General features: G+C 51.1%; 4 protein-coding genes across 6 annotated transcripts; 2 read left to right on the top strand and 2 right to left on the bottom strand.

Moving 5' to 3' along the window:
- Positions 1-26: 26 nt before the first annotated feature.
- LOC124315931 lies at positions 27-1,539 on the bottom strand. 2 transcript variants are annotated; one of them, XM_046781681.1, is made up of 5 exons: positions 1,150-1,539; positions 936-1,070; positions 609-855; positions 408-522; positions 27-374 (listed from the first exon to the last, which is right to left on the bottom strand). In XM_046781681.1, the coding sequence occupies exons 1-4, from the start codon at positions 1,342-1,344 to the stop codon at positions 428-430; spliced, it is 672 nt and encodes a 223-aa protein (XP_046637637.1). In that variant the 5' UTR covers positions 1,345-1,539; the 3' UTR covers positions 27-374; positions 408-427. The 2 variants fall into 2 exon arrangements, with proteins under 2 accessions (XP_046637637.1, XP_046637636.1); XM_046781680.1 differs by having other exon boundaries at positions 27-522.
- Positions 1,540-1,919: 380 nt separating this feature from the next.
- LOC124315912 (UPF0415 protein C7orf25 homolog) lies at positions 1,920-3,704 on the bottom strand. The gene is made up of 5 exons (XM_046781656.1): positions 3,471-3,704; positions 3,279-3,395; positions 3,008-3,223; positions 2,281-2,937; positions 1,920-2,222 (listed from the first exon to the last, which is right to left on the bottom strand). The coding sequence occupies exons 1-5, from the start codon at positions 3,624-3,626 to the stop codon at positions 2,118-2,120; spliced, it is 1,251 nt and encodes a 416-aa protein (XP_046637612.1). The 5' UTR covers positions 3,627-3,704; the 3' UTR covers positions 1,920-2,117.
- Positions 3,705-4,298: 594 nt separating this feature from the next.
- LOC124315916 (putative E3 ubiquitin-protein ligase UBR7) lies at positions 4,299-6,562 on the top strand. 2 transcript variants are annotated; one of them, XM_046781662.1, is made up of 7 exons: positions 4,299-4,674; positions 4,820-5,026; positions 5,086-5,225; positions 5,286-5,346; positions 5,415-5,564; positions 5,618-5,851; positions 5,924-6,562. In XM_046781662.1, the coding sequence occupies exons 2-7, from the start codon at positions 4,850-4,852 to the stop codon at positions 6,257-6,259; spliced, it is 1,098 nt and encodes a 365-aa protein (XP_046637618.1). In that variant the 5' UTR covers positions 4,299-4,674; positions 4,820-4,849; the 3' UTR covers positions 6,260-6,562. The 2 variants fall into 2 exon arrangements, with proteins under 2 accessions (XP_046637618.1, XP_046637617.1); XM_046781661.1 differs by having other exon boundaries at positions 4,301-4,674; positions 4,803-5,026.
- Positions 6,563-6,870: 308 nt separating this feature from the next.
- Positions 6,871-20,019, top strand: LOC124315860 (E3 ubiquitin-protein ligase Ufd4-like). Its single transcript, XM_046781571.1, has 9 exons — positions 6,871-7,374; positions 8,462-8,715; positions 8,784-9,018; positions 9,114-10,181; positions 10,261-12,723; positions 12,816-14,716; positions 14,832-16,523; positions 16,610-17,864; positions 17,945-20,019. Exons 2-9 carry the CDS (start codon positions 8,564-8,566, stop codon positions 18,488-18,490), a joined length of 9,312 nt encoding a protein of 3,103 aa, XP_046637527.1. The 5' UTR covers positions 6,871-7,374; positions 8,462-8,563; the 3' UTR covers positions 18,491-20,019.
- The last annotated feature ends 28 nt before the right edge of the window (positions 20,020-20,047 follow it).

Genomic DNA, 20,047 nt, shown 5'->3' with positions numbered 1-20,047 from the left:
CATTTTGACACGTCGAGAGAGCGGGATAAGATCAAGGAATTCTCAACTTTTATTTGATTATCTCGTTAAAATCTCGAATCATATTTTAACTTTTGATAGGCAGCTAAAGTTTATAACTTTAGACATGCAACAACAGGTATGAACCGACTGTTAATGGACATGAGGGAGTGTTAGATTGTAGATTGTGCGCATCAATCAATCTCTGAATTGCGTAATGCGTATATTACCGTATATTACTGCAGCATAGGAAACTGACAACGACGAGATGTAAAACAAGATATAACAAGAATTTTCAAAACTGTGTCACTAACAAAACAAGTAAATAATTTTTGAATATAGGAACGCGTATAGATAAATACACACAGGGAAATTGCTCAGTATCACTTACTGGCACCAAGTCAATCGGCACTGATATTTGATTGTCGGACTAGGCTGTGATGGCCACATCTGCGCAGTTGACAAAAGTCTCTTGATTGCAATCAACCGAATTGGCTACACCATTGCACACCGTTGGGCTGTTGCCTGTTTTGTATTTTTTCGTGATTAAAAATTTAAAAAAGAGAAAATGTTACGAGTTCGATCAAGAAAAATGGGAAATCAAAAATTACCAGTAGAGTATGTCCACTGAATGACGCAATCATCGCACGTTATCCCGCTCGGTAGTTTGACCATCATATCGTACCAAGTAGTGGTAAAATCCGTCACCTGATAACGAGTCGATCCGTTGCTTAACTGAAGCAAATGTCTGTCGAGACACTCTTGCGTCACCAGCTCTCCGGCCGACTGTTTAGGGCACAGGCGGAATTCGAAATAGCCCAAATGGCTCGAAGTTAATTCCACCGACACACGGATGTACTATTATACAATGCGCACAGAAATATAAAAGTTGAAAGACAAAAGGACTTTAGTCAGTTGGTTATAAATAATTGACTTACGGAGCCGGATTTGTAAGTCTGGCCGATAGTTCCCGTTCCGTAATAGCCGCCCTCGTCGTTGGGTCTCGGACGGGCCAAACTCCACTCGTCGCCACATTCACCGCAACGCCCTTGATTGATGCTGTTGTACTGTGCCTGTTTAAATCGAAACGAAATCAATCAAAGTTAAGGTTTTGTCAGGTCTGCGAGGAACAATTTTGGGACGTTATATTACCGATCTGCCTCCGCAGTTGAGGCCGTTGTCGTCGTAATTCTTTGGCGTTGGGAAGCCAAGTCGCCACATGGAGGACCGTGCTGGTGGATCCAGTAGTCTACCATGACCGTCTACTTGGTTTAGACCCCCCAGAACGACTGTCAACGCCATCAACACCCACAAAGAAGCTGCCGAGCAAGAAATTCTATTCGCCATTCTTTTTCCCGACAGCCAATAATTTGCTAACCCAATTGAAATGAAACTACAGAGTTTATGTAATTACAGACTGACAAGTAAACTCGTTGCGGGTTAATTAAACACGAAAGAATTGAGTGAATTAAGCGCTCTGAGCGACTATACTGATGAACCCAATTATTGTCTGACAACGGTGTCATCACCAATCGAGACGGGCGTATTTATACTGGAGACGAGTCGAATGTCATAACTCATAACCAACTAGCCGCACACGTCATTGCGCTCACATCGACATCCAACACAATCAGAGAGGATTTTCCAAACTTATCATAAGTTATGTTGATTCTATAAGACCTCCAGCAGCGCTCACTAAATCAATGCGATAGCGGCAGTTCTAGATTCCAAATTGAATTCCGGGCTTAGTTCAGCCTTCACCTGTCAAAGACACATCTCCCCGTGTTTACCTAATTACGCCATGGGAATTAAGGGGAGGGAATTAAGACTCGTCACTTTTCATTTTAATCCCGTTGGAAATTTGTTAAGCAAATAACATTTCAGGTGGTCTTTGCTCCCTTCCACTCGATACAAATCCAAAATCCCGTGCGTTGTTATCGTGTATTGGAGTCCAGACACAACAACAACGCCAGTTGCCGAATGTTGACAAAAATTTTAACAGCAGTTCCAATACTGAACTGGTAGGAAGAAAAGAGCATCTTACTCTTTGGAATAGGTGAGGCACTCACGAAGGTAAACGAGATAATGTCAATTCAATTCGTCAAATCGTCTTGGTAGTATTATGAGGCATTTTCGGTTGTCGGCGGATGGAGGGGAGTTGAAAAACGCTCCTGCTGCTCTGTCAAAACTCGAGGCTCGTGGACATAATGTGCGATTTCTATTCCCTAAAGACACGAATTGATTGTTAGATTAAATTTAATTCAATACGGAGGTGTCGATTACTTGACTGGCTGCTGATCGGACGAATCCCGTGTTGGCTGTGACGATCACGATGCCCAATTGGTCGGCTGTACAGAAAATCAATCTACTCCTGGTCTTCACATTGCTCGTCAGTTGGAGGTGGGACACTCTTCCGCAGGGCGAATCGTCGACAATATCCAACCGGCTGATGAGATCCTGCGTTCGTTGCTTCTCTCCAGGGCCGCCCATTCGCTCCACTAGCGTTTGGAAATCGATGAGAGCTTCGCGGCAAGTCACTAGCTGTTTATCTCCAAACAGAGCGTCCAATTTGGGCTTGGCGGGCGACAAACGCTCCCACTCGGCCTGCTGATTGTAGATCGTTTTGGGGAAACGATAGTTTGCTCCGCCGTTGGTCATTGATGAGACGTAGGCCACCATGCAAGTGATGTCAAGAAAGAGTTTGTCACTTTGTTGGACCATGTTGCAGTGATTGGAATGAGGCAAAGTTGCCATTCCGTTATTCTCTTCGTCGTCTTCTTCGTAATCTTCGCTGTCGTCCTCATCGCTATCCCAGCCACTGCTCGTGTCACTTAATTCGTCTTCCATTACTGGTCTGACGTCACCTTCCACATCGACTCCTAGTTTCCTCAGTTTGACAGCAATAGTCAAGCTGATACTGTTGAAAAAGTGGAACACAACCTGTTTTGATTGACACAATAATAGATGAGTTAGTTGTTATAGAGAGTTGTTGAATATTGTTTGGATTTACCTTGGGTGGGTTGAAAAGGTGTGGATGCAGTCTTGCACATTTGATGTAATCTGATGCTTGGTCAATTACTGACTTTTGGCCACACGAGGTCCTGCCTTTCGATATGTCTTCCAGCGCTTCTGCTTTGCGAGCTATGGCTTTGTGCCAGACTGCCCCTCCCTTGGAGACCACATCCACTTCAATTCGACTTATGGGGCCGTTCTCTAGGCTGAAAGGCTACTGAACAACAGCTATAAATTTCAAGGCATGTTAAATTTAAACAATATCTCACTTTAAAGACAGCAGCAGGGCTTTCGCATTGATGAAGAATTTCAACCACTGCAGCCAAAGATCCTAAATTGCTTGACAGTATGTGTTCCTTTTTTACTCCTGTTTTGGCCTCCAACAACTACACCATCAGAAATCAAATTATTAAATTTCAAAAATGAGCTCATTAGTGCGTAATTGAGCTTGCGAAATTTACCTTTTGAAGGAATTTCATTTCAGAGCGGATTCGCCTTTCGAGTTTCTTGCTCCCTTCAACGGCTGTGAAATGAGATTGCACTTGCTGCAAAAGATTTTCTCCATCTTGGACTTTATTCAGTACAAGATGTTTTAAGTCTTCAATGTCAGTTTCCATTTTGAGATATTCTAGCGATTGAAATAATGAAAATGAATGTTACTGTAATTTCTTACGCCACTTATTTACGTCACTCATGGAATTCGCGGTACACGTTGTCAATTCGTCTGCTAATCAAAACATTGACGACTACCACCTAGCGATAGAAAACGCAAACAAACTAGACCTAATATATAAATTTTAAAAATACCCTTGTTTTCTGATTAAATACGTCTAAAACAATGATCCCGATTTTTCAAGAATCCAGAGCAGGCCCCGCAAGCATTCATTTAAATTAGGGAAAATCCTTCGGGAGAAATTGAAGTTGCCTAACTTTCTAGTTTTCCATTCATCCAGCAGTTGCAGTTGATTAATTAAAAAATTTACTATCTTGCCAAGAGAGCATGAATAATTGAAGTGCATTCTTGTTCGGAATGTAGTTTTTCAAAAAAAAAAAAACTTTACTCTGAGTCTGGCACAGCTGACTATGATGGAGAAATGCCAACGTCAGACGAACAGACGGAAGGCACATCACTTTGTTTTGCAGGTGCGGTTCCATTTTAATAGCAAGCCCCAAAGCCTCTGATTTGGACCATTAAGAAGCCAGTGGCCCATAAACATGTTTTACCAGGTTTCTATTAAAGCATGGTAATTTGCATTGAATTACAAAATCAGAAAAAAGAACAAAAAACAAGTAGCCGGTTCAGTTTTCTAGAGGCAGTAAAAACCTAATCCTAATTTGCTGAAATTTTTTTTAGACCATCGCCTGATCAGAAGCTTTTGCTAATCTGTTGGTGAACATCCCTTCAAATATCAAATTGATAATGCTATAAAAAAAAAAAAGCTTTCTCAAACTTATTGCGCAATACCTTTGTTTGCGCTAACCCATATCGCCACCTAGGAGTAATGATAAGCACCAATTGCTCGAATCTTTTCCCGCTCTGACATTGATCAGGTAGTTTTCACGTCACGAATAATCCGAGCTTTCATTGTCTCTTTGTGATTTCCCGTCAATTTCAAGCACTCTTCAAGTCTTCAAAAAGTCTTCAAATCATCATAATCTCCATTGGTACTGAACCATTTGATATGAGGAAAATTTCATAATTATTGATAGCTTGCTTCAGTTTATCCATCACTTCTTCATCACATCATAAAAAAGACTTTCTTCTAACTATTAATATCTTATCTTTTGTTTAGGATTGTTTAATCAACAGACATTTTAAATTTTAATTCTTCCTTGACCAATGGCTTGCCCCGAGAACAAAGAGCCCAATACCAGCTCTGATGCTGGAAAACACACCGATGATGAAGAAGACAATGGTGTCACGCTGGTTGAAATTTTAGAAGAGGAAGCACAACTTGAAGAGGATGCCAATGCTGTTTTGGGTGGATCTGATGATGCTAACTGCACTTACCGTCTGGTAATTTCCCCTTAATTTGACCAGATGTGATATACTGTTCTAATGCAAAATTGTTTCAGGGTTATGTCAATCGCCAGGCTCTCTATGCTTGTGTGACGTGCAGACAGCAATCTGGAAATACCCAGTTAGCTGGCATTTGCTTGGCTTGTAGTTATCATTGTCATGATGGCCATGAGCTGATTGAATTGTACACGAAAAGGTAAACTATTGCATGCATAACTTAATTCATGTACTATAAAAATACAATTTCTCATTTCAGAAATTTCTGTTGTGACTGTGGAAATTCAAAGTTCCCATCTAACAAATGTACACTAGCTACAGTAAGAACATTAAAAAAAAATTCAAGATTGATTGAAAAAATAATCAAAAATGTATTGTTCTTTAAAAGGGAAAATCTGGCGTGAATGAAAACAATGTTTACAACCACAACTTTATGGGGAAATACTGCACCTGTGAAAAGCCATACCCTGACCCAGAGGACACAAATCCTGATGAAATGGTTCAGTGCATCATGTGTGAAGACTGGCATCACAACAAGGTTGTGTTACGCAACAATTTGATTAGAACATGCATTAACTTTGATATATTTAGCATTTGGGCAAGACACCGCCACCGGATTCGGATTATTCTGAGATGATCTGTGATGCTTGCATGGAGAAGCACCCTTTTCTTAACGCTTATTTTTCGCTGGTTGATTCTGCCCAGACGGCATCGTCCTGCAAACTGGAGAGTGAAACCATTGATACAAATCAACTGAACTCTAATAAAGCAACTTTTTGGCCGGAGGGATGGCGAAATAGACTTTGCAGATGCGAAAAGTGTTTGGTAAAGTCTGACAAGTCTCCCAACTTTGCGCCGAAACCTTAAAATTATCAATTGTTAATGTTCAAATCATAGGCAATGTACGAGGAAAAGAAGATCAAGTATCTTACAGACGACCAGGACACCGTGGAACATTACGAACAAAAGGGCAAAATGGCCTGCGTCAACCGTCCGTCAAGCAACGAGCGACTGATGGAAGCTCTTTCGTCCCTCGATCGAATCCAGCAAGTGGAAGCCATCACCGAGTACCAAAGTTTCGCAGCGGAACTAAAGGACTATTTGAAGACTTTTGCCGACAACAAGCGAGTCGTCAGGGAGGAAGACATTACCGAATTTTTCGGCCGTTTGAAGGAACGTAAACGACGTCGTCTTGACGACGGCCCTGATGGGATGCCTCACTTTTGCCGCTAAATGAAACAGCCAATTTGATATCTTGTACTCGCCTCCAATCCGCCGTTTCCTTTCTACCTAAATTTTGTCGTGGATGGCTGTGATTGAACCTTTGTCATTTTTTCCTCCCCTCTCTTCCATTTTGGCGGTCATATTTGAAAAAAGATGAAAGCGGATTGATCCAAAAGAAAAGGAACAATTGCGGTGAAAGTGTAATCGTTTTCCCAATTTCTGGCAACCCAAAAGTAAAGTGGTAAATGCCCTAGATCCTAGTTTTCTACATTTTCATACACGTGTCGCAAATATACAACACTCCACACGCGACGACGTTTCATGTGTGCGTGGATAACTTTTTATACGATATTACACAAGACATTTCGGATGACCTGAATTACACAATCCACTTCCATTTTTGATGACGACCATTGGCCCTCTGCGCTTCGTTTGCTGATTGGAAAAATGAGCATTAATGAAAAGAAGTCATATTCTCCGCCCTTGTAGAAAAAGAAGAAGAAGAAGAAAAAAATAGGTGCAATAAATCTAATAATGGCTGTTGCGAGATGTGAATGGAAATGAGGCCGCGGCCGAAGCAACGGTACCTGCGCCGGTGGAGCTCCAAGCGGTGTGCGATGTAACTAGTATGGCCGTACACCCAGCTGGTTTCGCCTGGCTCACTGGCTGCTGCTGCTCTGTTCGTTCTGTTCAGTGTGTCCATCCAGTTATCAGGGAGAGCAGCCAGGAAACGGAGACAAGCACACACCAGAGCCAGTTTGAGTGAAATTGTTTCGTGCAGGATTAAAAACGAGTCAAGTTTCGGTCGAGTTGAAAAGTCAAAACTGTCGAAATGAAGTGTAACAATTGACCTGAAAGATTTGCTCTCTCGCATCTCTTGGTATAGTCTTTTTCGTCGTGTGTGTGTGTGTGGTTCTGTGTGGGATTCCCAAGGCCACTGCACAGTGTGTGTGTGTGTATTGTGTTGAGGAAAAAAGATATTTCTGAACTCGATCCAATTGTATGAAAGACCTCGCGTGGTTTTGTTTCTCTTTGTGGGGGGTTGGCCCACTTTTTCCCCCTTCATTTGGACAACCACTTGTCTCACCATCTCCAAAGAACCCGAAAGACATCTTGATCACAGGGTAAGATTGGGCCAGCGAATTTGATTCCTTTGTTTCATCATCCATCTTTCATGTTCCATCAATCTGCCCCTGTATGGCTGTAATGACTTTCTCATTTTCCCCGTCCAACTGCTCACAGGTCCTGCACACAAAGGTAATGTCGCCTGGATGGCTTGCTGCATGGGGGTGCTGAAGGGCCCACGATAGTGAGGAAAGGGAAAGAAAGTTCATCCATTATTCACTAAGGCCACTGATATGTATCGAGACTTGATTGATGGCCAGGACTCATCGAATTGCCATTTCAAGTCAAAAGGGCTGACAATATGTAGGGATAATCAATAAGGAATGGACATGCAAACACGCCGTGTGTCGCGTGTCGTTGCTACGTCGATACTTGCAACAAACACACACACACAGTGGCAGAGCTGTGAAAAGATAGAAGCAAGAAACACAAGAGACAGTGGGAAAAGGGCCAAAAAAGATTGGTGGTGTAAAGGGTTGTTTGGGGGCTACCAAGTTTAACGTTAGGGAGAGATGCGCGGATTTATTAATAGCACATCAAAATGGCGTTTGTTGGAGTCTTGCCCGAGTCCGGCCGAATTCCAAAACGTTGTCAAAATGCTACGAGCAAAAGGGTGGAAAAAAGGAAAAGATTTTCGTTGTTTGAGTCGAAGCATGTCAATTGTGTTGCTGCCTCCCCGTAGGTCTCTCTCGCACCCCACACACCAGCAGAGGCCAAACTGCGTCGTCCCCATCGATTCGTCAACAACAATCGAAAGAAACGAGGCAAAAGAAGTAAAGTTGATTTTCGTTCCTTTTGAATGGGCCGAAGAGAAACAAAAACATTTCGACTGGTGGTAGTATTGAGTTAAAGGTAGTTTGTAGTGGCGCCAATGAGAAAGAGGCCGGAACACGAGAGTTTGTGTTGTTTCTTTTTTCCATGTGATTGCATTGGATGCGCCATAAGGCCAAGTCGAGGGAATTGGAACAGCACCAGTAGAGAGAAGACTGGCAGAAGTAGAAAGACAAGCATGAAGAAGAAGAAGAAGACAGTTAAATGACCTCAATCGTCTCATGTTCTTGTTTTCTTTCTTTCTCTCCTGAACAGGTTCTCGGGGCCCGAGGAGTAGCCCTCACGAAGAAGAAGAAGACCAAACAAACAACCCTAGACAGTTTTGCTTGCATCTTCTAAATTAAAAAAATATTGAAAATGGCAGACGTGGATCCCGAAACGCTGCTCGAATGGCTAACGATGGGCCTCGGCCAAGAGGAGCTGGCCGAGAGAGACATGCAGCTGGTGGCGTTGGAGCAACTCTGCATGCTCCTCCTCATGTCCGACAATGTCGACCGATGCTTTGAAAGGTAAACACCCTATTCTCAATTACATTTGATTCAACCGTTCCATCATTTTTCCCCTTGGCAAACAACAGCTGTCCACCTCGGACGTTTCTGCCGGCCTTGTGCCGTATCCTTTTGGACAAGACGGCGCCCGATTCGGTGCTGGAAGTGACGGCCCGCGCCATCACTTATTACCTGGACGTATCGGCCGAATGCACTCGGCGCGTCGTAGCCGTCGACGGAGCTGTCAAGGCCTTGTGCGGACGCCTGGGCACGGCCGACCTCCAGCAACGCACTTCCCGCGACTTGGCCGAGCAATGCGTCAAGGTGAATTACACAGAACTGAATTTCCAAATTCAGTCAAAACTTTTTTTTGATCCAACGCCATCAAAACTTATTTGTCTAATTTTCCCATCAAAAAGGTCATGGAATTGATTTGCACACGGGAAGCTGGCGCTGTTTTCGAGGCCGGCGGTTTGCAGTGCGTCTTGTCGTTTATTCGCGACGCCGGAACTCTGGTCCACAAGGATACACTTCACTCGGCCATGGTGGTCGTCTCTCGGCTCTGCTCAAAAGTGGAGCCCCACGACCAGGGATTGGCCGCTTGCGTCGACGCCTTGTCGACTCTACTCCAGCACGAAGACGGACACGTCGCTGACGGAGCTCTCAGATGTTTCGCCTCGTTGGCCGACCGTTTCACTCGACGCGGCATCGACCCTGGACCCCTGGCCGAGCACGGACTCGTCTCTGCTCTCCTTTTCCGTCTGTCGAACGCGGCCGGCACTGCGACGACGACGACGACATCACAACAATCGACAAATTCTCCCGCAGCTGCGGCCGCCGGAAGCGCCGGCTCGGCCACGGCCTCCGCAGCCACGACTTCCAATCCGGTGGAAGCGACGGGAACGAAATCGGCCACTTGCAGTTCCTCCATTTCGACCGTCATCAGTTTACTGTCGACTCTGTGCCGAGGATCGCCCGGAATCACCCACGACCTTCTCCGCAGTGAACTGCCGGACGCCATCGAACGGGCCGTCAACGGCGAGGAGCGATGCATTTTGGATACGATGAGACTCGTCGACTTGCTCCTGGTTCTCCTCTTCGAAGGGCGAAAAGCTCTGCCCCGCAGCGGAGGAGGAGGACTGGCCAACGCGGCCAGCAGTTCGGCGGCGCCAACGACGCCAGGCTCGACGATCCGCGGCGGAAGCAGCGGCAGCAGCAGCGGCAGCACAACGGGATCTATGCTGCGCCGACTGGACAGCGCAGGAGAGCGGACGCACCGTCAGCTGATTGACTGCATCCGCAGCAAAGACACGGACGCCCTTATCGATGCCATCGATTCGGGCGGCATTGAAGTCAACTTTATGGACGACGTGGGCCAGACTCTGCTCAACTGGGCCTCGGCTTTTGGCACCCAGGAGATGGTGGAATTCCTCTGCGAACGTTGCGCCGATGTCAACAAGGGCCAGCGATCCTCGTCTCTCCATTACGTAATTATTGTCCAATTCTCCCAATTCATTCCACGTAGTTCGATTGCTCATTTCTTTTATTTTTCTCTCATTGATCCAGGCGGCTTGTTTCGGCCGCCCAGCCATCGCCAAAGTCCTTTTGCGCTACGGAGCCAATCCCGACCTGCGCGACGAGGACGGAAAGACGCCGCTGGACAAGGCGCGCGAACGCAACGACGAGGGGCACCGCGAAGTGGCGGCCATTTTGCAATCGCCCGGCGAATGGATGATCACGCCCACCTCGTCGACTCCGCCGAATCCGTCATCGATGGCCGACGCTTCGGGCTCGTTCACTTCCAGCGGACTCGGCCGCCGAGGCGACGGTTTGACGCCCAACTCGACGGCCGTGGCCGAGGACTCTTCCATTCTGCTGGACGGGACGACGACTTCGACGGAGCCCAAAGGCGACCCGGACATGGCCCCCGTTTACCTGCGCCGACTGCTGCCCGTCTTTTGCCACACGTTTCAGAGCAGCATGATCGTCAGCGTGCGCAAGGCCAGCCTGACCATCATCAAGAAGATGGTGCACTACACCCAGCCGGCCCTGCTCCACTCGCTCTGCTCTCACGAGTCGAACGTGTTCATTTCGACCCTGGTCGAAGTGGTGGCCGCTGTCCTGGACAACGAAGAGGACGAAGACGGCCACTTGGTCTGCATGCACATCATTCAGGATCTGATGAACAAGTCGGCCGACACTTTTCTTGACCATTTCGCCCGCCTGGGCATCTTCAGCAAAGTCCAAATGCTGGCCAACGGTGACGGACAGGAGAATAACGGAGAGAATTCCTCTGGGCAGTCAGTCGAGGGGGAACAACTGCAACAACAACAACAACAGGAGGAAGAAGAAGATGCGGCCGCTTGTTTGGAATCGGCCGACACCGAAGACAAAGGCAATGCGGAACTGCAGTTTGTTGACTCGACCGCCACCGCTGGCCAACAGCCGACCAAACCGCAAGGAGAAACTACCGCCACTGCCACCCCTACCGCATCGACCACCAGCGCTCAAGTGGACGTGGTCAAGGAGTTGATGGCCGGGCGACCGTATCACTGGCGGGACTGGTGCATCGCCCGCGGTCGCGATTGCCTCTACATTTGGAGCGACGCCGCGGCTTTGGAATTGTCCAACGGATCCAACGGATGGTTCCGCTTCATCTTGGACGGCAAACTGGCCACCATGTACTCGTCGGGAAGCCCCGAGGGCGGGTCAGACAGTTCGGAGAATCGAGGCGAATTTCTCGACAAGTTGCAACGCGTCCGCACCCAAATCAAACCGGGAACGATGAGCCAGGCCGTTTTCCCGCCCGGCGTCAAAATACCCGACGCCCTCCGACTGACGGTCGGCAACTGGTCCCTGTCGTCGGCCAAAGACGGAGAATTGGTCATCCAGAACTCTGACGGGCAGCAGCAGGCCACCATTTTGCGCGAGGATCTGCCCGGCTTCCTCTTTGAATCCAATCGAGGAACCAAACACACTTTCACGGCCGAAACGGCCCTGGGACCAGAGTTGGCGGCCGGTTGGGCTCCCGTTCACTGCCCGGGATCGGGCGGAAGACGCAGCGTCGGCGGAAATGGAACCGGACGCTCGGGCCTGGTCAGCGGCGGACGTTTCCGATCGTCGCAAGTGGAGGCCACCAAGCAGAAGGTGCGGGCTCAAGCCCAGGAGATTTACCAGCGCTACTTCCAGGTGGCTCAGGCTCAGCCCAGGGGTGTGGTGGCCCGTCTGGCCGCCATCGTCGTCCACATTGAGCGCGGATGCGCCGCCCAGGAGAACAACCGGGAACAGCAGAGCCGCGACCACTCGTCGTCGCAAGGAGGAGGCGGAGCCTGGCGCGATCTCCTCCGCTCGTCCCTCAACGACTTCCGCTCTCTCCTGGAAGGAGAAGACACAACTTTATCGGCTTTTGAACTGCAATCCAGCGGCCTGGTTCAGGCACTCCACCGCCTCCTGTCACCGGCCGGACTGGACGATTACCTGCAGGGAACTCGACGCGGCAACCGACTGCTGCGACAGCGTGTGGCCATCTTCCGCGAATGTTTCCAATCGGCCGACTACCTCTACCAGAACGGGCCAAAGGGACCGGCCACTTGCCTCGTCCGCAAGTTGGTTTCCGTCCTGGAATCGATCGAGAAACTGCCCGTCTACTTGTACGACGCTGCCGGCGGCTCGACCAACGGCCTGCAGACGCTGACACGACGACTCCGCTTCCGACTGGAGCGAAGTCCAGGTGAAACTGGGCTGACGGACCGCACTGGCCGTGCTTTGAAAACGGAGCCGCTGACGACGGTTGGGCAGCTGGAAAAGTACCTGCTCAAAATGGTGGCCAAGCAGTGGTACGACTACGAGCGATCGACTTTGGCTTTCGTCCGCAAAATCCAGGCGGCCACAGCCCCGCCGACGGTGACCGGCTGTCCGTCGGCTTCTCCTCTGGTGTTCCGCCACACCCGCGATTTCGACGAGGGCGGCATCATCTATTGGCTGGGCACCAACGGCAAAACGGTTCCCGATTGGGTCAATCCCGCTCAGGTAATTTGATCATTCTTCATTACTACTCATTATCGGTTGATTGGTTTTGACTCGATTAATTAATGGACGATTTGATCAATTGGAATGTGCAGGTGGGTCTGGTAGTTGTGACGTGCTCCGAAGGACGCAACTTGCCCTACGGCCATTTGGAAGACATCCTGTCGCGTGACAGCGCGGCCCTCAATTGCCACACCAACGACGACAAGCGCTCGTGGTTCGCCCTGGATCTCGGCCTCCATCTCCTGCCCACGGCCTACACACTGAGACACGCCCGCGGCTACGGCAAATCGGCCCTACGTCACTGGCTCCTCCAAGTCTCCAAGGACGGACTCTCGTGGACGACCCTCTTCACCCACGTCGACGACTGCTCCCTCAACGAGCCCGGATCGACGGCCACTTGGCCCCTGGAGCCGCCCGGCGGCGAAACACAAGGATGGAGACACATCCGCATCCAGCAGATGGGCAAAAACGCCTCGGGACAGACGCACTACCTCAGCGTCAGCGGATTGGAACTCTACGGCACGGTGACGGGCGTCTGCCAGGATCTGGGCCGAGCGGCCAGAGAGGCCGAGGCCAATCTGAGGCGACAGCGGCGAATGGTCCGCCATCAAATGCTGCGTCACTTGGTGCCGGGCGCTCGAGTCGTCCGAGGACTCGACTGGAAGTGGCGCGATCAGGACGGATCCACCACCACTGCGGCGGCGGCCAGTGCCGGAGGTTTGGCCCAGCCGGCCGAAGGCCTGGTGACGGGAGAGCTGCACAACGGCTGGATTGACGTCCAGTGGGATCACGGCGGATCCAATTCCTACCGTATGGGAGCAGAAGGCAAATACGATCTGAGGTTGGCGCCTTCGTACGATCCCGACGCCGCCCAGCAACAACAACATCCAACGACAGCCGCCGCCGCTTCGTCGTCGACAGCGGGCAAAACATCTTCTGCCCTCAAGACCATCAACTTGGACAAATCGTGCACTTCGCTGGCCACGGGCGTCAAATCTTCGACCCCGACGTCAACTTTGACCAGCACCGGACCCGGCAACGCCCTGACTGGCAGCCGCAAATCCAGTTCCACCCCAAGTTTGCCGGAAGCCACCGGAGTGGTGAAACCCTCTGTGGCTTCGACGGAGCAGGCCACCTCGGTGGATAATCTCTTGACCTCGTCGTCTTCGTCAACGGCCGCCGCTTCGGCCGTGGCCGAAAGCGTTTTGAGTCTGGCCAGCGCCGAAGCCGGCCTGGTGTCGTTCGAGCGCGTCCGCGGCGACAGCACGGGAACGCAGAGCACAGACGACGACGAAGCGACTTCGACGGCCGTCGCCGCCCTGGTGGGGGCCCTCAGTCTGATGGATCCCAGCGGCTCTTCCGCCGAAGGAGCAGCCGGCGAGTCTCAAGTCTCCGACAGTCACAAGAACGCCAAGAACACTTATTTGGCTGGACAATCGACTGCGACGGCCACGGGAGCTGCAGCCACTCAACTCATGGATCACTCGAGTCTCTTGACCTCTTCCGGCGCTGCCACTGGATCATCGGCCGCATCCATCAGCTTGTCGGCGGCCAGTCAAGCGGCCGCAGTCGCCGCATTGGACGGCATCGTCGTCGACGATTCGCTCATGGCCGACGTGACGGAAGAAATGCTGGAAATCAACGCGTTCGATCTGCTCCGCAGCCTGGAACGACAGGCCAGTCAATTGCAGGCCGAAGCCGAAACGATGGCCGCCGCCTCGTCGGCCCTTTCTCACGTCGAATTAGCCGGGCAACAACAACAGCAACAACAACAACAGGCGGATGACGAACAGGACGACATGTCGTCGCCTCCTTCGCCTCCCTCCCAGTCGGTCAAAGTGGCTTCCGGCGCCGCTTCTGGCGTTCGCACGTCTGGTTCCATGAGCGTCAGCGTCCCCAATTTGACGACGACGTCATCAGAGCCGGAACGAGAAGTGGGCGGCGGACCCACGCCAGCTGCTTTCCTCGAAAGCTTCGCTAATGTGGCCCGAAGGTAAGACATGAGTTTGACTATTATTATTCAAAATTAACAGCCACTTACAAGTTGCATCCATGCGGAATGAATCATTCAACTCATTTCGATTTCTCTTTTGTGTTTTGTGTGACAGACGCCACCAAGCGGGCAATGCTGCCAACAGTGGAAGCAGCGGAGCATCGGGAGGAAACGCTTCCGGCTCACCCGTCGACCTGTCGAATGCCAATCGATCCAGCGGATCCAACAGCGGAGCGGGCGCAATGGCGGGCGGCGGCGGCCACGGCGCTAGCGGAACCAACGCCGTCAACGTTTCGTCTTCCTCGTCATCGAACGCCTCGGCGTCGCTGCTCTTCCCGCGCGGCCCCAATTCCGTGTCCAGTCTGGTCCGTCTGGCCCTGTCCTCCAACTTCCCCGGCGGACTGCTCAGCACGGCCCAGAGCTACCCGAGTCTGAGCAACACGCTGAGTAGCCTCTCGTCGGTGGCCAGCCACGCCGTTTCCATGGCGGGCGCCTCTTCCACCAACTTGCACCACGCCCACGGCGGCGCTGGTGCCGGCCAGGGACACCAGCAGACGAGCAGCAGCAGCAGCCACGGATTGAGCCAGGCGCTGTCGATGAGTCTGACGGGCTCGAGCGACTCTGAGCAAGTCAGTTTGGAGGACTTTTTGGAGAGTTGCCGGGCCGGCACTTTGCTGGCCGAGCTGGAAGACGACGACGAGTTGCCCGAGCCGGATGAGGACGACAACGAAGACGACGATGAAAACGAAGACGACGAAGATTTCGAGGAAGTGACGGAAGAGGACGGAGGAGGCGGAGTCAGCAGTCTGGTGGGCGGGGCGGGCGACGGCAGCGGAGCCGGATCTCGACACGTGACCGGCAACACGAAGCGACGCAGTTGGGACGACGAATTCGTCCTCAAGAGGCAATTTTCCGCCTTGATTCCGGCCTTTGATCCCCGTCCGGGCCGCACCAACGTTCACCAAACGTCCGATCTTGAAATTCCACCACCCGGAGCCGCCGAAGGAGCGCAAGGAGCCGAAGCCGTCATCACTACTTCTTCGTCTCCGTCCTCGTCCGGCCTCTCGGCCACCGGCCAGCAACTGCAGCAGCAGTCCGTCATTCAATCGATGGACGTGGAAGCCGACGCCGATCTGGTGCCGCAACCCAAGTTGCACCTGGTCCTGCGCGGTCCCTGTCTGCCCAACATCCCCGACGTGGAGATTGAGCTGACGGACAGCGACTGGACCGTGTTCAAAGCCGTGCAGAAGCTGATCCAGTCCTCGGCCCTGGGCACCCGCCAGGAGAAATTGCGCCGCATCTGGGAGCCGACCTACACGCTCGTCTACAAGGAGCTCAAGGACGAGGCTGGAGCCGTCGTCGTCGTCGGTCCCTCGACGGGTGGAGCGATGGGCGACGCGGCCGGACAGCGCCGACTGATGGACGACGAACTCTTTTTGCCCGACTTTGACGTCAACACGCAGACGAGCAACACGGTGGGCTCGTGCAGCGTCGGCGACGTCCTCCTTTTGCTGCGGCAACTCTACGTGCTGAGCAGCCGGCCACCGGCCGCCGGCGAGCAGTCGGATGTGGAGCAGCAGCAGCTGCAGCATCAATCGCACCACAGTCCGACCATTTTTATTCCGCTGGAGGAGTTTAGCAGCAAGAAAGTGACCAACAAGTTGATGCAACAACTTTCTGACCCTCTGGTCGTGTCGTCGGGCGCCCTGCCCGCCTGGTGCGAGCAGCTCCTGACCGTCTGCCCCATTTTGATTCCGTTCGAGACGCGCCAGATGTACTTTCACGCCAACGCTTTCGGCACTTCTCGGTAATTTTTGAATTGGTCCATTCGGTTTGGCCGTCCGTTCGTCTTGTTAACCAAAAATTTGTTTTGTCTTTTCTTTGGCATTTCAGATCGATCGTTTGGCTGCAGAGTCAACGTGATTCGGCCGTCGAGAGGCAGAGAAACACAGGCGCCGTTCCCAGACGGGACGACCCGCACGAATTCCGCGTCGGCCGGCTGAAACACGAGCGTGTGCGAGTGCCCCGCGGTGAGCGGCTCCTGGACTGGGCCCAGCAGGTGATGAAGGTCCACGCCGACCGCAAAGCCATTTTGGAGGTTGAATTCCAGGACGAGGAAGGGACGGGCCTGGGTCCGTCGCTCGAGTTTTACGCTCTGGTGGCGGCCGAGAGTCAGCGACGCGATTTGGCCCTTTGGATCTGCGACGACGAGGACGAAAACGAGTTGACGGCGTCTGAAACGGCGGCCTCCGTGGCGGATTCAGGAGTCAAACCGCCCGGCTATTACGTGGTGCGACCGTCGGGTCTCTTCCCGGCCCCGCTGCCCCAGGACTCCCCCATCTGTGATCACGCCGAGCAGCTCTACTGGTTCCTGGGAGTTTTCCTGGCCAAGGCCCTCCAGGACGGCCGCCTTGTCGATTTGCCTCTCTCGACCCCTTTCCTCAAATTATTGTGCCAGGGCGACGTCTCATGCCCGGCCCAGCAGCCCGTTGTCGTCAGCGACAGCAAACGGAATAAAAACTACCGGGCTGGATCTCACCCGCCGCCGCAGCAGCCACCGCCCCCACCTCCTCCCCAACAACAACAGCAGCAACAACAACAGCAACAAGAAGCGGAAGACCCCATGACGTCGTCCGTTTTCTCGCAGGACGGCGACGTGCTGGGCGGCAACGGCAAACCGTTGACGGGCAGCAGCAGCCCTCGAGATCCGTCGCTGCCCTGGTTCTCCGGCATCCTCTCGCACGAAGATTTGGCCGTGGTGGATCCGACCCGCGGCCGATTCCTCCTCCAGTTGCGAGCCCTGGCCACTCGTCGCCGTCAGATCCTGACGGACCCGACGCTCAGCCACGAGGATCGCTGCCGCCAGGCCGACAACTTGGCCCTGGCCCAGCCCAATCTGTTGAACAGCAACACGACGACGACCGTGTCGAGCGTGTCGAGTCAGAGCCACAGCAACATGTCGCAGAAGCCGGCCACCATCGTCCCGCCGCAATCTCAAAAGATTCAGAGCGCCGCCCAGGGGCAAGGGCAGGGAGTCGGAGGTGGAGTCCGCCTCGAGGATTTGGCGCTGACGTTCCAGTTTGCCCCGTCGTCCAAAGTCTTTGGATTCACCGACGTTGAATTGCGTTCCGGCGGTGCCGATTTCGAGGTGGGAAATTTAATTATTTTTCTATTTTCTATTTACTGGAAATGGAATTTTGAATTAATTTGAAAATTGAAAATGTCAAGGTGACGCTGGAAAATGTCGAGGATTACGTGGAACAGATGGCGGAATTTTGCCTGGAACGAGGCATCCGCCGCCAGATGGAAGCTCTTCGCCAGGGATTCGACCGCGTTTTCCCCATGTCGCGATTGGCCGGCTTCAGCCCGTCTGAGCTGCGGCTGCTCCTGTGCGGCGACCAGAGCCCCAGCTGGACGCGTGAGGACATCCTCAACTACACGGAGCCGAAGCTGGGCTACACCCGCGACAGCCCGGGCTTCCAACGGTTCGTCAACGTCCTGACGGGCATGAACGCCGAGGAGCGCAAGGCCTTCCTCCAGTTCACGACGGGCTGCTCGTCGCTGCCGCCCGGCGGACTGGCCAATCTCTACCCGCGTCTGACGGTCGTCCGCAAAGTGGACGGCGTCAGCGACCGCAGCGGATGCGTCAACGGCAGCTACCCGTCCGTCAACACGTGCGTCCATTACCTCAAATTGCCCGAGTACGACTCTGAGGAGATTTTGCGCGAGCGGCTCCTGGCCGCCACTCGCGAAAAGGGTTTCCACCTCAACTGAAACCATCCGAAAGTAAAACCTTTTTTTCGTTGCCTAAACATAATTTTTTGGAATTTGAATTTTTGTTTAATCCTTAACCCTTTTGGCGGGCTTTTTTTCATTGTGCGTGCATCCACACCATTTTTTTAATTCATTCATATTTCTTGGTTCGCCTCAATTTCCCCCCTGGAATTATTAATTTTTTTTTTCTTGTTGGAGTTTGACTTTTGTCACCATTTCACCGTTTTTTTTTTTTTGGCTCTCTCGTGTACCCCCCAAATTGTTTCCCCCCTAAAATGCCCACCAGCCACTACACCCGATGTGAAAAAACCAAAGTTTTTGCGATTTTCAGAGGAGAAAAACAGACAGACAAAGAGGAAAGGAAAAAAAGTAGCGCTAGTGTCATTTGATCCCAGTTGGAAGTTGGAAGGCGGGGTGTGGATCAGCTGATGAAGGTAAAGAAAAGAAGAAAATGAAGGCAGCAGCTTATTTGTTTGTTTTTATTATTTTCCCTCCCCCAGTCCCTGCAACGTGAACATTTTTCTTTTGTTTTTCGATTGGCTTGTTTTTTGTTCCAAACTGCAGGATACATAAAGATGAAACGTAAATCAACGACTACTTGCTCCCCCCCCTGATGATGATGATGAAAATTGTGTGTCCTTTCCCCATGTAATCCCTTTGATACAATTTAGGGCTCAATCAACGGCCAGCTCTCCTCTATTTTTTAATTTTAACTTGTCGCCTAGATCTAAAAGAATTCTAAACAGAAATTTGCCATTTCCTTTGCTAATCTTTGACTCGCCGGTAACAGGAAAAACAAAAGAGAAACAGGAAAAGAGAAAACGAGTGCGCAATTGGTTTTCTTGTTACCTCCCCTCAGCTCCCTGATATCACCGCGCCCCCTATTGATGGCATCCACTAAAAAAATAGACTAAAAACGGAAAAATTCTTTTGCGAGAACTTGCGGAAATCTCGCAAGTCGGTAGTGAATCGATGGTAGGACACCAGCAGAGAGTGGGGGAAAATAAAAGTTACACACGAGCCTCTTATTATCGGCATTTGGAAATCTTCAAACGTGTGTGATTGCGTGTCGGTTAATGAGGTGGGACTCTTGTCCACATTTCGACCGCTGCACTTTACTTCTCATTTAGCGCGCCATCCATCCCCCCCACCACCACATTTATTGTGAAATTTCAACTCGCATCTTTATAATAAAAACAAAAATTTATTGTGCCCTCATCATCCCCACCCCCTCACACACACACACATATGATGTAATCTTTCTCGCATCGATTGATTGATTTCATTAATTATGATTCAATTTATGTTCGTCTCACTCCCATCCCGGCTACACCCCTTTCTATTCTCGCCCTCTCCAAAGAACTACTATCGGGATTTTGTCTTGTTTTGTTTATCTCTTCTCTTCTTCAATATATTCTGCTCCTCCTTATTCAAATATTTCATGTTTGTCATTTGGTCATGCCGGATTTACTCTTGCACATGATGGTGTAGTAACTACTACTTTAATCAAGTATACGTTTCAACGATAATTCTTAACCTGAATCACCAATCTCCGTC

The sequence above is a fragment of the Daphnia pulicaria genome, chromosome 11 (genome assembly GCF_021234035.1).
Source record: "Daphnia pulicaria isolate SC F1-1A chromosome 11, SC_F0-13Bv2, whole genome shotgun sequence".
In the NCBI taxonomy this organism is placed as follows: domain Eukaryota; kingdom Metazoa; phylum Arthropoda; class Branchiopoda; order Diplostraca; family Daphniidae; genus Daphnia; species Daphnia pulicaria.
This window is presented reverse-complemented; position numbering and strand designations above follow the sequence as displayed.